The sequence below is a fragment of the Ictidomys tridecemlineatus genome, chromosome 4 (assembly GCF_052094955.1).
Source record: "Ictidomys tridecemlineatus isolate mIctTri1 chromosome 4, mIctTri1.hap1, whole genome shotgun sequence".
Taxonomy (NCBI): Eukaryota; Metazoa; Chordata; class Mammalia; order Rodentia; family Sciuridae; genus Ictidomys; species Ictidomys tridecemlineatus.
This window is the reverse complement of record NC_135480.1, coordinates 162,246,030-162,260,897: the sequence shown is the minus strand read 5'-3', so window position 1 is coordinate 162,260,897 and position 14,868 is coordinate 162,246,030. Positions and strand designations below refer to the sequence as shown.

Here is a 14,868-nt window from a genome sequence, read left to right as displayed (position 1 = left end):
TAGCATGTGCAAGGCCCCAGGTTCAATCCCTAGTACTACACACACATACACAAAAAAGGTAGTGGTGGTAATGCCATGAGAACATGACTTATTTTCACTCCATAGCACTGAAAATGTAAACACCTTCTCCTTAGGTATTAGTCATGAAATGATGCTTTGCAAATCTGAAGATAAAAGTCATGTTGAAATAAAATTTTAGTATGGGAAGTGCAAAAGCTGCTAGAGAGGCAAAATTATGGTTTTAATAGAAAACTGGGTTTCTTCAGCATTCATGATTTTTGTAAATGTCAGAGCAGTTTTTAACAGGATGTAAGCAGATTGTATAACATAACAAACTATAAAAGGTAAAGAGCCAAGACAAGTCCCACCCACAACTCAGCACCCCTTTCCATCCAACATGCAACTGGGCATTCTGGGCTGTGTCTGCAATTCACCCAAGTAGAAAAGCAGAGGCAAATGAGTTCCTATGGAAGATTCTCTGTGCTTTGGTTTTGTCAACAGTTATGTGTTCAGATATTCCCTAGTGCCTCCCACAGAATTGAGAACAATTCTCTTTCCCTTTGAAGAAGACACAAAGCTGAGTAGTGACCCTGTGCTGAGATCAGACTTCACAGTTAAATGCCTGCTTAAGATATTATTGGCAGAAATCTCTCTAAGATTGACCATGTTTTGTTGTTGTAGTTTATTTTGCTTTTACTTTTTGTTAAGGCAAAACCTATTTACCTACAGAAGGTTCTGAGATAGGATAAGGATAAACTATACAGTAAGTATTTCTATACGATGTGGAATTTGAGTTCACACGAAATCCTCTAGGTCAAAGGTGCATCTATGCTATTTGAAGGTGATGAAGAAAGGAAGTCAAATAAATCCAGCAGCTAAAGTGGATGGTAGAAGGGACAAGTGAATGTAACTGACATGGAACTCACTGCCAGAAACAATCGTCTGCTTGTTAACAAAGGAGGCTGAAGGGACTGTTTGAGCAAGTTCATTAGGGTCTAATTTTCTTAGAGTTGATGTAAGGTAAATGAAAAAGCCCCTGGGCAGCAACACTCAACTGTTAAAACAACCATAAGGATATAACTGAAATTGCCTTTTTACTAGGTCTTCGCATTAGTGTTTAGTATTTAAAAACTCAATTTTAAGACATCCTGAACCACTTAACACCAAGGAAATGAAAGGAAGGGACACCTTGATCTGTCTGCTGCTTTGTGGTTGAGATTTAGTAATCTATGTGTAGACCCCACATATTCACATTCTCCAGAATTTCTTCCTTTGTTATTTCCCCTCCTTGAACTAAATTATAAACCTTCAAATTTAAGGTAAAGCACATAGCATTTTTTTTTTTTTTGGCGTACAACAAGGGCTCAACCTCATGACTCTTGCTGTAAAAATCTTGTTTGTAGCAGCCCCTCTGAATTTGCACAAAAAGATATATAGCAAGAATTAATATAAGAAAGGGTACTGATTGATTTTTTTTTAATAAATAAGTAAAAAGTACTTTATAATCCTTAAAGCTATGAAATGCCCTAACAGAAAAAACTGTATGTACCTTCCAGGAAAAAAAAAATGTTCATAAAATTTTTTTGGTGAGAAAGTAAATGAATCTTACTTTGCAGCTGTCTTGGTGATCTCATCAGTCAACATGTCTCTGACCCTGAAACGAGATGGAAAATAGACATGAGCTTATGTTAGAGCAAGAGCTCAATCTTTTTTCTTACTCACCAACTAATAAGAACCTCCCACAATGATTTCAGCTCTTAGAACTGTATAAGTAGAACTTTAGAGCAAGCGAAAAGAAATATTATAAGGGCTTTACTTCAAAGAGAGCCTCATCTTCTTATTCTTATTCTTATCCTTAGGTCACAAAGATGGGGAATGTAGGGAAGGAGGTGAATATAATTGAAGAGGGATATACAGGCCACACTGTGATGGTGTCTTTGCAACATGAGTGGTAGGTATACAGGTGTTCTCAATATAAGTCTCTTCACAGACTTAAAGTCGCCTCCCCCCTCCCAATTCATGTGTTGAAATCCTAACCCCTGGTGTGATGGCATTAGGGGGGTGGGGCCTTTGAGAGGTTAATAGGTGCCAGGTGGAGCCCTCATGAATGGCATTATTGCCCTCATTATAAGGACAGATATAAGAGAGCTTACTTCCATCCTATCTGCTCTTCTGCCATGTGAGGTTACAACCTTACAGTGGTATCTGAAAACCAGAACATGGACCCTCACCAGATACTAGATAGACTGGCTACTTAATCTGATTCCCAGATTCCAGAACCATAACAAATCAATTTCCATAGTTTAGGCCACCTAGTCTGAAGCATTTCTGTTGTGATCCAAATTATGACATCTTTTATGAATAAGAGCTCACCAAAGCATCGATTTACTATTTCCAAATTGTACACAAGGAATAGTCACTGTATGTGTATATAACATACAATTTTAAACTTTGGTTATACAATTATACCAAAACCAAAAGAAAATAATTATACTTGTGAGTATACTCAGTTAAAATATCCACAGAATGTATATATATTTTTTCTAACATAGGAGCCTTGAGACAAAAAACAACCACTTACTTTCAAGTTTACATTTTAAAGGATGATTTTCAATATATACTTTGAATTTTGCCAACTCCAACTTTTTCATAAATATAAAATTTTAATATTCAAGTATAAATTATACATACATTCATAAATGTACTTGACATTTAAAAAAATCTTAGTTATTCAGCATTCCCTAATAATGAGTCATTCTTGAGAACCAAGTTTTCAGATAGTTACAAACTGCTCTTATAGACCATAAACCTGTATTTTAAAAAATAATTTGACAGTAAATTTCTCTAAAATATATTGTTCAATTTTTGCCTTTCTAATGGAGCACAGTGCATTCAGCATAATCTCTGATTGGTCTGTGTGGAATATTTACAAACGATGACCTGTCTATACTTCTGCTTATGCACCAGAGCTCCTTTCCTACTCCCTTCTCGGCTGTATCACAAATTTTTCCTTCCCTACTTATATTACTCCCCTTGGCAAGTGAAAACAGTGTAGTATCCACCCTCTTTTAAGAGAAGAAAAAGTCCTCCAATTATTGCTCCATTTATTTGTCCCTAATGTCTTTAGGAGAATCTTAACTATACTTGCTTCTAGTTCTCCTTCCACTCCCTATAGGCCCTTCTGTAATCTGGCTTTTAAACCCCGATACCAACAAGACAGCTCCTGTCATGGTTACCAATGACTTTCAATAAGCCAGATACAATGTTCAATTCTTAATCCCAACTTCAGCATTTGACACAATTGATCTCTCCTTTCTTAGAACACTCTTTCCTTGGTTTTAAAGATACCACACTCTCTTGATACTTTTCCTGTATCCCTGATCATGAGTTTTCTTGCTGCATTATTATTACCCTTCCCATCCATCCACTGCCCCAAATGCTGATATGCTCCTGGGCTCAATCCTCTGAAATTGTCTTTCTTTACTCACTTCCTGTATGATCTCATTTAGCATTCTGAGTTTAAATGCCATAAATATGCTGATGATACCACATTTATATATCCATGCTTAACCTCTCCATGGAACTCTAGAATCAAAGTCAATAACTTAGTAGGTATCTCCAATTGGAGGTCTTATTAGGCATCTAGGCTGAACAAGTCTAAAATCTGATTCCTTCCCTACACAGACCTGTTTTCCTATTGTCTGCCCTTATTTAGTAAATGGGAATTGTATACTTTTACTTAGTCAAAGTCAAAATCTTAGAGTGATTCTTGAATTCCATCTTTGTCTCACATCCTTCATTTAAATTCTTATCTTTTAAAACCTATGGACTCTGTCCTCAAAATAGATTCAAGATTTATTTACTTCTCAGTACTTCTATTGCTAACACCTTAGTCCCAAACTCTACCATCTTTTGCCTGAATTATTGCAATGAACTCCTAATCACATCCTTCAGGATATATTTTCACCAATGCAGCTCGAGTGATCACTCTGAATTATGAGTCACATCCTCTGGTTCAAATCCTCCTGTGTTTCTCCATCACACAAAGTCATCTTCAAGTCTACAAAGGCCCTTCATAATCTTATCTAAAACCTATCTTCTCTAAGTTCTTCTACCTCCCACCTGGCTCTCTCCATGTCACACAAGCCCTCTCTTGTCCAAGAGTTTTTGTTTCCCTTTCTGGAAGGCTCTACCCCAGCTAACAGCCTGGCTCACCCCCACTCATTTCTTTCAGGTCTCATCCCAAGGCCATGTTACTAAGAGGTTCTCCCTGAACTTAGAGAAACTAGTAACACTGAACTCTTCCCCACCCTATTCCAGCCCTACTTGCTACTTATTTTATCCTATTTTATTTTTCTTCCACTAATCAAAAGCTATCATATTCTGTTGGATATCTATTTCTCCTCAGTCAATTATAAGCCCTGGGCAAACAAAGATTGCGTTTTGTCCATCGCTGTTTCTCTGTACTCAGAACAATGCCCAATAAACAACAGATACTAATAAATTCATTTTGAAGTAATAAAAAGATGACTTTATCTTAATTTGGGACTCTGTTCCCATTTAGTGAGGTTTCCAAAGAGCTCAATTCAAAACAGCTTATTAGTTACTATAAGTTTATAAATTTTTGTTTAATTTCAGGGGATCTATCCCTCTTATTCTCACATAAATGCAGCCCCTGGATTTCATCAGGAACTTATATCCATAGTCTATAAACATTTTGGAGAGTACAGAAAAAAAACTCCCACCAAATTATCACTTTCAGAAGATGAAATCAAAACTAGATGCAAAAGATTATAGCAAAAAAGAAACAAAAAACCCTAAATTCTTACTCTCTAATCTTAAATCCAATAGCAGAATACTCCATTTTTTTAAATAAATCTAAACAAATGTAACTTAGAAAACAAATTCATTAAACACACAGATTTTACTTTTCTACAAATAAATTTTTGCAGATATTTAGATCACAGCAACCTGTGGCTGCAGACAAAGCTATTCAGGTTCTGGGCACTTAACTTACATTTAGGCTGCAGCAACATTAATCTGACAAAGTGTTCTTCCTAACCTATGAAGCAATTTAAGTTGCTTTTAATGTGCCAGTACTTATTTGCATGTTTCTAGACAATATAGTGAGAAGTCCCCAGAGAGTGTGTGCCAAAGAAATTAAAGGCCTAAAAAGGAAAGTTGTTTCTAATAATGAAACTGTCTTGGGGAAGGAGGAAGCAGAGGAGAGGGAAGTAATTCTTGACTCTGTGAGGTGGGACAACAAAAAATTAAGTCAGACAAACAGAAATTTTTCTTCAAAAGCACCTATAATAATCATTTACAAAGGGAAAAGTTCTAGAGGGCAAGGTGGAGGGTTGAAGAGCAAACCATTTTCACATTGCATTAAAAAAATTATATAACTTTGTATGGTCCACTCTCTGAATCCATGGGTTCTGCATCTATGGATCTAATCAACTGTAGGTCAAAAATATTCAGGGAAAAAACTGCATCTGTACTGAACATGTAAAGATTTTATTTCTGGTCATTATTACTTAAGCAACACAGTATAAAAACTATATACAGAGAATTTATATTGTATAAGATACTAAAAGTAATATGGAGTAATATGGATATGATTTCAAGTATGGGGGGGGCGGATACACATAGGTTATAGGCAACACCATGCTGTTTCATAGAAGGGACTTCAGCATCCACGGGTTTTGGCATCCACAGGAGATCCTGGAACCAATTTCCCATGAACACAAGGGACAACACACACACACAAACACACACACACACACACACACACACACACACACACACACACGTGTGTGTGTATTTTATATGTGTATATATATGTGCTATATTTAGGTAAGGGATGAAAACGTACCTATCAAATCCACTAACATTGTCCCCTTCAGGCTCATACAGAAGGTAAAGCTGCCAATATTAAAGCCTTTAAAGTGGTTGCCATTCCCCCCACAGCTTGCGCCCATGACAAATGAGGAGCTGCAGAATGCCACCCCTTACCAGAGCCAGGCTGTGGTTTTTTTGTACTGCACCTCCTCAGCTTCTTCTTTTCCATGTTTTAATTGCAGCTCCAGCTCTCCAATTCTTCCCTGCAAATAAACTCAGCATTAATCATATGCATATTCAATGGATGAAGTATTTTTAAAGTTTTTTTTGTAAACATGGGTCCTTTCCTAGTCATTGTTAGGTGTTCCTGATAGGAAATTAGATTATGAAAGAGGATGTGTAAGAGAAATAGTTATACTACAGCTCAGGTGTGTCTATGTTCACCTGAAGAGGTTGTCTGGCAAATGCAGTGCAAAGTACTTCATTTGGGGATAGTTATTAAAACAGATTTGGATTCTATGAGTCCAATTTAAAAAGTTCCCCCACATGAATGATCTGCCTTCACCAACAATTGTTCATTTTAGCTGACATTGTACCAAGATTGGGGTCTGGGCCCTAGTATTACAACAAAAATGGCAGAAAATGACTTGGATGAGAATGTCACAGGATACAGGTACTATGAAACCAAAGTTATTCACCAACAGCTCCACATCACATTTCTATTTCTTGAGTAATCTTATAAAAATAGATGCCATAGTTCTTAACTTCAACCATATAATAAAAACATAGTTAATATTGTTCCTTTAAGATCAAGGTCTTCACATATTTATTACCTTTTCTGTTTTTTTTTTAACTCAGTTATTATGATCAAACACTTACCCCTTTACTCTATTACCAATTGTTATTCAAATGTAATTAAAATACTAGTTTGTTGATAGACCCTGTATCAGACAAGAACTCTGTGTATAAGATGAGAGTAATAGGTAACCGATTTCAGAAGTGGCTGTGCTGCCCTACAGTCTCACGAGCAACAAATAGGTTCCAGATACTTCTCATTCCCACCAACATTCAGAATTGCCATTCTTTCAATTTTTACCATTCTGGTGAGTGTGGTAACTCTGCTTTCAACTTTATTTCACTGTATACTGGGACTCAGCCACTTTTCACCTGTTATTAACTATTCAGATTTCATAGTCCATCTGTTTTTCTATTATCTTTTTCTTATCATTAGAGTCCTAAGGTTTATTCTATAGGTATGTATCTTCCTATGCTCTACAGAGAGAAGCATCACGGCTTGAAGGGTTAAAGATGTGGGCTCTGGAATCAGACTGCTTTGATCCAATGCCATTTCCTCACTAGCTGTGTAATCTGGGCAAGTCATTCCATCTTTCCAAACTTCTGTCTCCCCATCTGTAACATGTAGCTAACATCTATCTCATGGTATTAATGCATCACATTAAATACTTTAGCACAGTTCCTGATAACAAACAGCTACTATTACTAGATTTGTTGTCAATAACTAAAAGTCCCCACCTCCCTTTAATATCTTCTTACTAAACCATCCTTCATGAATACTTCTAAATCCCTTTTGAAATGATTCATATTTTTTAATATTTATTTTTTAGTTGCAGTTGGACACGATACCTTTATTTTATTTATTATTATGTGGTTCTGAGGATTGAACCTAGGGCTTTGCACTTGCTAGGCAAGCGCTCTACTGCTGATCCACAACCCCAGCCCCAAATGATTCATATTTTTAATGTTTACAATCTTATGAAGAGATTGTCCCCTTCAACAAATTTTTAGTACAGATACAATATCTAAACTATAAAGTTACATGTCCTTGTCTTCTCTCATATACTTTCAGTTATCATCCTGTGAACTTGTTGAGGGCAAGGACTGTTTTATCCATCTAGAATCTTAGTATTTAACACACCTTCGGGCTCACCAGCCCAGGCACTCTAATATTTGATGGGCACTCTATACACATCTCCATTGTTTATTTCAATCATATCCATCCTTTTCTCTATATTTTCATAAAATCCTGGCTGTTTTATTCTCCCCTAGCTCTTAGAAGAAAGTGTCAGAGATTATTAAACTATAACATATTGATATTAATATTTAATAATGATATTGACCTCCCAGGAAAGAAAGACAAAATAGAAAATAATTTTTATTTCCTATTTTCTAAATTATGCCTCTTTACTCCTAAAACATTTATTTCCTATAAAGTATTTCCAAAAAAGACAAGGAGCAGGAAGTTAAAAGGTTAAAAACCTGTCTCAAAGTAAACACAACACAGGAAAAAGCTAGAACACGGGCTTCCTACGAAGGCCTATCTATTCCTCTAATCTTCCTTGTAGTTGTAAACTTGTATAACACCATAACCTGAACTGAGATATCTTTTTTTAGACTGCCTATAGATTCCATTTATTAATCCACCTCTCAATTTTTTAAAAAGAATTATTGTTGCATAATCATAACAGTAGGATTTACTGTGACATACTTACACATAAAAATATTTGATGAATCTCATTCCACAGCACTTCTTCTTGCCCTACCTTCCTTCTTCCCTCTGACCTACTTCCTCTACTCTACTGGTCTCCTCTTATTTTTCCTGAATTCCCTTTTTTCCTCTTTGCTCTCTAACTTTCACATGTGAGAGAAAATATCTGACCCTTAACTTTCTGAGTCTGGCTTATTTCACTTCACATAATGCTTTCCAGTTCCATCCCTTTCCTTGCAAATGACATAATTTCTTGCTTCTTTATGACTGAATAAAACTCCATTGTGTATGTATACTACATTTTCTTTAACCATTCATTTGTTGACAGACATTAGGCTGTTTTCACAATTGACTATTGCAAATTGTGCTGCTGCTATAAACGTGTTACCCTGCATAATTTTTAGGGCTAGTCTATACAACCAAGAGCTTGCTGATAATAGTGAGCTGATTTCACTTAGCTCACTATTCATTAGAAATAAACAATACAGACTCGGGCTGTGGCTCAGTGTTACAGCACGTACTTAACATGTGTGAGTCCCTGAGTTCAATCCCCAGGACCAATCATCATCATCATCATCAATAAAAAAGTAAAATTTCTCTAAAATGTTCAGAGAATAATTTATTAAAGGGTCTCATCCCTGACCTTGGCTTTGATTTCAGATTATTTTGTGGATAGCTGACCAACAAATGTCTTAAGTCAACCTGTTTTCTCACCTCTCTCCTATTAAAGGTCATAATTACCATGCCCAAGAGATTTTTCACAAAAGCTGCAGATTTTAACTTCCTCAGCATCCCAGAAGGGTAGCAAGGTAAAGATGACTGTAAGGAGCTTCTGACCAAGATGGTCTCTGAACTGTCCATCAACTCATATCTGCATTTTTCATCTTAATGGAAAGAAATCCATATACCTCCCCCATGTCAAACACATTGAAATGCTTATAATACAAAATCCTGTTTCTATAGGGGGAAAGAAAAAAAAAAACAGATAAGGCTGGAAGCACATGCCTAAGCAGAAGCCAGAAGTATCGGTCAGATCTCAAACTTACTCATATCCTAATCAGACTCCAGGAAGGAATGTAGAATGTTCCTTTTAGCATGTCTCCTAGGACTACTTGAATAAAACTTGGCTCCTCTAAATAATTTTCTAGTTTAATGCTACAAAATATGTCTAGAACCAAATGGAAATACAACTCCTGTAAAGAAGTATCCTCCAGGACAGAAATTCTTTGAAATCCTGCAATTACTCCAATTCTTCAAAGATACCTTGAATTCTATCCAAGTATATGGACTCATTTAAAAATCTGTTTAACATTTAAAACACATAAATGTCTTCTCAAGTAATGGTGATGGCCTAAAATGCATCGTTGTACTTTCAGATAACACTGAAAATCTTATTATAGTCTATCTTTTCAGTTTTACCTCTTTTGTCATCAATGCTCAATACAATAGGACTTTTTAGAAACCCAGAGCATAAATTATAAAATAAACAAAGACATACAGCATCCAATATTAGAGAAGTAGAAAAATTGACCTGCATTACTAAAAAAAATGGTAATTAGGCTTTCATAAATAGATCTGTCTTTTAAAATATTGAAACAATTTGTATTATTTATTTTTACAATTAATGATGACACTAGGAAAAATACATTTCCTTTTCAGTAGAAAAGGCTGAGGCTCTGGAACCAGACAAATCTGGGTTTAATTTCATTTCTTTTACTTACTGACTGGTGGGTTTTAAGCGGTTTGCTTTCCTTTTCTAGCTAACCCTGTTTGCCCAGGTATGATTCCATGGAGTTAGTAACACAGTTCCTTGGGTCTCTGTAAGATTAATTAAAATATATGTTATATGTTGGCACATAATAGTTATTTAATGAATGGTAGCTCTCATGGAAAAAAATCATGGAATTTTTTTTAATTGATTGCATGTCATCTGCAAGAATTATAATACCATTCAACTAGTTCTTTTTTAAAATTTTTTATTAGTTGTTGATAGACCTTTATTTACTTATTTACATGTAGAGCTGAGAATTGAACCCAGTGCCTCACACATACTAGGCAAATGCTCTACCACTGAGCCATAACCCCAGCCCCCCAATTTGGCCTTTGTCACTCTAACAGCTAAAGAAAATGCTCGGTTCATTCTGTAGAAGGGGTTATTTTTCCCTTCTCCAGGTGTCTATAGCATTTTGTTCCTTCTTTTATTAAAGCACAGAAGATGCTGAACTGGAATTGCTAGTGGACATGCTAACCCCGCTCAGTGGGCTGGGAGCTTGCCAGCAGGAAGGAGCATTTGACTTTCCTCTGTATCCCCCCCACACACACACACAGCATGGGGTCAGACTGGGGTAAATGACCCTGTAAGTTTTGGTGAAGGAAAACACTGTAAAATCACTTACAACAACATGAAGGTGAAGAAATGTGCATTCTAAATTGCAATCTCACTCTCCATGAATGAATACTATAATTGGCTAAGAGTGTGTATAATGCTAAAGAAACACGTAGAGACATGAGTCATATATTCATTCTCCCAGGAATCTATTCAAAACATACTGAGTGCCCAGACACTGCTGATGATAAAAAATGAAGTAAAATAACAATGAGCAGATAAAAACAGGGTTCCAAAAGAACATCTTTAAAATGCAGATTACAGTGCATTTGGGGAACCCATCTAAAATACTTGCTCAAAGTGTGGCTGGTAAACTAACTCCATTAACACCACTTGGCAGGGGTACAGAGATTCCTGTTCCCCTGCACAGTTCTAATGAATCAGAATTTCTGAAGATATATCAGTGTTGCATAAATTCTAGATTCAATAAGCTCTGTTGCAGCAAGATTATAATTTGAGATGAAATACCAATACCTTCCAAGGCCCATTTCACCCCACAACACATTTTAAAGGACAGTGGTTATCTTTAAGTATAACATCATAATCACTGATGCTCCACAAAAATCTTATTCTAGGACACTAATTATTTAAGTAATGCCATGATTTTTCCTATCATCCTCAAAAGGGAATTTTAAGCAAGGAAAAAGAATCGTGTAGTCCCCAATTGTTAAAAATTATTTCTTATTTTAAAAATTCACAAAGTATAACTTATTAGATTAAGTAGAGTCAAATTGAGTAGATCTCATTTATTTAATGAGCACCTATTACATTTCAGACACTTTGTCAGATGCCAGAGACAAGAGAGAAGGAAACAGTTTCTATCCTTAAAGAGCACTAAGACACTGGAGGCCCCAGATGAATAATCAATGTGACAAGCACAGCAACTAAGAAAGTACACAGAGGGCCATATAATCCAGTGGGGAGATGAGTAAGGCAGAAAGGTGACTTTCAGATAAACTGATCTGAAGAACAAGTAGAAATCAGGCGGGCAAATAGGAAATGGCAGGATCTGAGATAGAATAGGGTATGTAAAAACCAAGGGGTTAGGAAGACATGCTGAGTTTTGGAAAACAAAGCAACTTAGCAAGGCTGAATTCTGAATATCTGGGAAGAAGGTGAAGAGGTAAGGCTGGAGATGCAGGCAGATCCTACTTGAGGAAGAATAGGGATAAAGCTCAATAGGGATAATAGCTCAAGCTGAGATGCAGTGGGACAGCCAGGTTGGGTAGGGGCTGTACAGAAGGTAACAGGATACGGCAGACACCAGTCTCAGGAGGGACTCTGAGTGCTCAGGAGGGACTCTGCATAGGAGACACAAATCCGTATGGCATCAACATTTAAATTTGAACTACAACTATGTACATAAGCCTCACATTCCATTATTAGCAAAAACAACCATTGCATTTGTGGTAGTGCTGTTTTCCCCAGTGCTTTTACATTAAATACATATTTGTAGTAAAAATCTGAGATGAGGAAACACTCCCCAGAAAGCAAACCATCCACAGTGTCCTTACCTGCAAGATGGCCTGATAAGCTCGATTCATATACGCCAGCCAAGCTTGTGGGAGAAAAATTGCCCGATGCCACTCTGAAAGCTGGATTTGAACCTATGGGGAAAATGTACCACAGCATGTGAAACTACACAGAATTAAAACAGAATGAAATTAAAACTGTATCATCAATTCTTTCTTTTCATTTAAGTGGCTTAAGTTCTAAAACAAACCAAATCAGTCTAGGACAAGAACCACAAATAATATCTTTTGGATATTTCCAGAGAAAAATAATTTGAAGTCTTGTAAAGACAAAATAAGGTAAGCCTGGAATTTTCTAAATTAAAGCAAATAAAATTCTACGATAATAACAAGTTAAGATGCATGTGTAATGCAAATTCATCCTTGAAAATTAGGGGGAGACTCTGGAAAATCTCTTGGCAAAGTCAGGAAACTGGTATTGTCTAACAAATCCCCCTAGTAATTTTAAATAAAAATAAATATTGCTCATATCCTGGATTTCAAATATGACAATTTCTGAAGTAACAAACCTAAATTGCCAGCAAAAATATCATGTTGTGTAGAAACCATGGTGGTAAGAGCATGCAAATGAGCACTGCACATAGCAATTGCACACCACCAGATAAATGCCCTTCAATCAGGGTGGTAAACAGGGGAAAATGATCTGTGCCAACACTGAAATCCTGTTTCTGAATAGAGGCCCAGACAAAACATCTGGTTTTCATAGTCATTGCTGTTTCTACCTATTAGTATACAGCTATCTTGCAACAAATCTTCCCAACGTCTGCTTCTGTTAAAGAAAGATCACTCAGGAAAAACAGTCAGAATGCATCACATTTCATGTTTCCTGTAACCCCTCTCATCTAAAGTCAAACACCAAACTTTAGTTGTTGTCCTACAGACCAGGGAGAGAGAGGCATTTATATATAATCACACCAGAATCATGATAACTAGCGCTTAAGAACATTTTAGTGCATTATAAGAATTAATTTTCTCAAGTGCCTTGTGATAGGGAGTGTAGGCCTCTCTGAACACAGTTGGTTGCTGTGGCCTCTGGCATGTTCTTTAGACACAGCCTTAGAGATAGCCTCCTGTGCAAGGCACTGTGGCAGGACATGAGGATTATTAATCAGTTCAGTGTGCAGAGAGCTTTCTACCTAGCAGGAGAGTCGCAGGCGGACACAAACAGATTGCAAGGCAAAATAATGGAAAATCTATAGGACTGGAGAATGAAGAAGAACAAAGAGATTAATTCTGACTGCTATTAATCACTTCTTATGCCACTGCTTTTTTTTTTTTTAATTAGATACTCAAACAGTATGAAATGGATACTCAGACCATGAAATGAACTTTAAAATGTTATAAAGATTGGTCTCTTCTTTTTCTGGTTAAATATTCACTCTGCCAAGTGGGATGGGGAAGCCTTGTCAATATGTCCACAGACGGGTGTGGGGAGGGGAGGCTGGGGTTGTGGCTCAGTGGTAGAGCAACTTGCGTGACATGTATGAAGCCCTGGGTTACATCCTCAGAACAATCAATCAATCAATCAATCAATAAACAAATAAATAAATATCCACTGACAACTAAATATATATATATATATCCACAGATGTTCTTAAAAGAATGAGCCCTTGCTCCTTCTCTTGTTATCCAGGAAGCTAACTGTAACTCAGGCTATATATCCAACTAGGAAGGAATTAATCAGTTCTTGGCCCTATTCTCTGTTTCTAAAATGTGGTCTGTCATTTTAAACTTTTTTCCTATCAATTCTGTTCCCTTTCCATAAAATAACATTAACTATCTTTAAGTCCTATTTTGAGACGTGGATTAACCAAAAACAATACTCAAATACTACAACCAATGCTTTTTCTTTTACTTTTGAAACTCAAAATATTTTTAAATTTTTCTGACAAACAGTCCATGGTTATCATTGCACCTCTGAGAATGTCCACAGCCTCAGCAAATGGGTAAAAAGAACACTGAGCAGGTGTGGAAGACAAAGGTCTCAACTGCTTCTTAAACTTGAGTTTAAAAAGGAAAAGATAATGGAAAATTATAAATGAAAATAAGCAAATCAATTGCTGTACCTTTAAAAAAGGAAGATATTAGCACCATGAAATCTATTTAAAAGGAGGTCACAAATTGCAGCCTAAAGCTAATGGTTCTCCTGCTGCTCTGACCACAGTTGAGGAGAAGCAAGGAAGTGAGAGAACACTTCACCATCATACAGCCTGCAGACCCCATGTTTTATGGGATTATACCTTAATCTCAGTCCCATGAAGTTAACTGTGTGAACAAACCTCTTTAAAAATGCACTCTCTCTCTTCACTTCATGAAGAGAGACGTAGGAAAATAATTTGAAGAACCATGCCCTTAATTCCAGTTGTGTCATGGGCAAAAGGGCCTGCCCATTTTTACCCCTGCCCATTTTTAAGATGCTGTTTCAATTCAATGTATGTCATCCATACTGCTTACCTTTTAAGTTAACACTGCTAGGCAGAAAAATAAATTCAATTTGCATCTGAAGACAAGAAAGTTATGCTTAATCTGTTCTACTTATGAGAAGGCTTTGAAGGAAACCTGATTAAATAATTTAGAATAATGAAGTTGTAGCCTAGTTATTCAGC

The 14,868-nt window shown here is 36.4% G+C and overlaps 1 protein-coding gene across 8 annotated transcripts in view; it reads right to left on the bottom strand.

Annotated features, from left to right (window-relative positions):
• Nucleotides 1-14,868, bottom strand: part of Focad (focadhesin) — a 281,898-nt gene that overhangs the window by 66,580 nt on the left and 200,450 nt on the right. For all 8 annotated transcript variants that reach the window (XM_021733689.3, XM_078047698.1, XM_078047697.1 and 5 more), the window contains 3 exons: nt 12,245-12,337; nt 6,013-6,101; nt 1,610-1,654 (listed from right to left, as the gene is read on the bottom strand). In XM_021733689.3, coding sequence (XP_021589364.1) covers nt 1,610-1,654; nt 6,013-6,101; nt 12,245-12,337 — 227 coding nt within the window. The remainder of the gene's footprint in view (nt 1-1,609; nt 1,655-6,012; nt 6,102-12,244; nt 12,338-14,868) is intronic.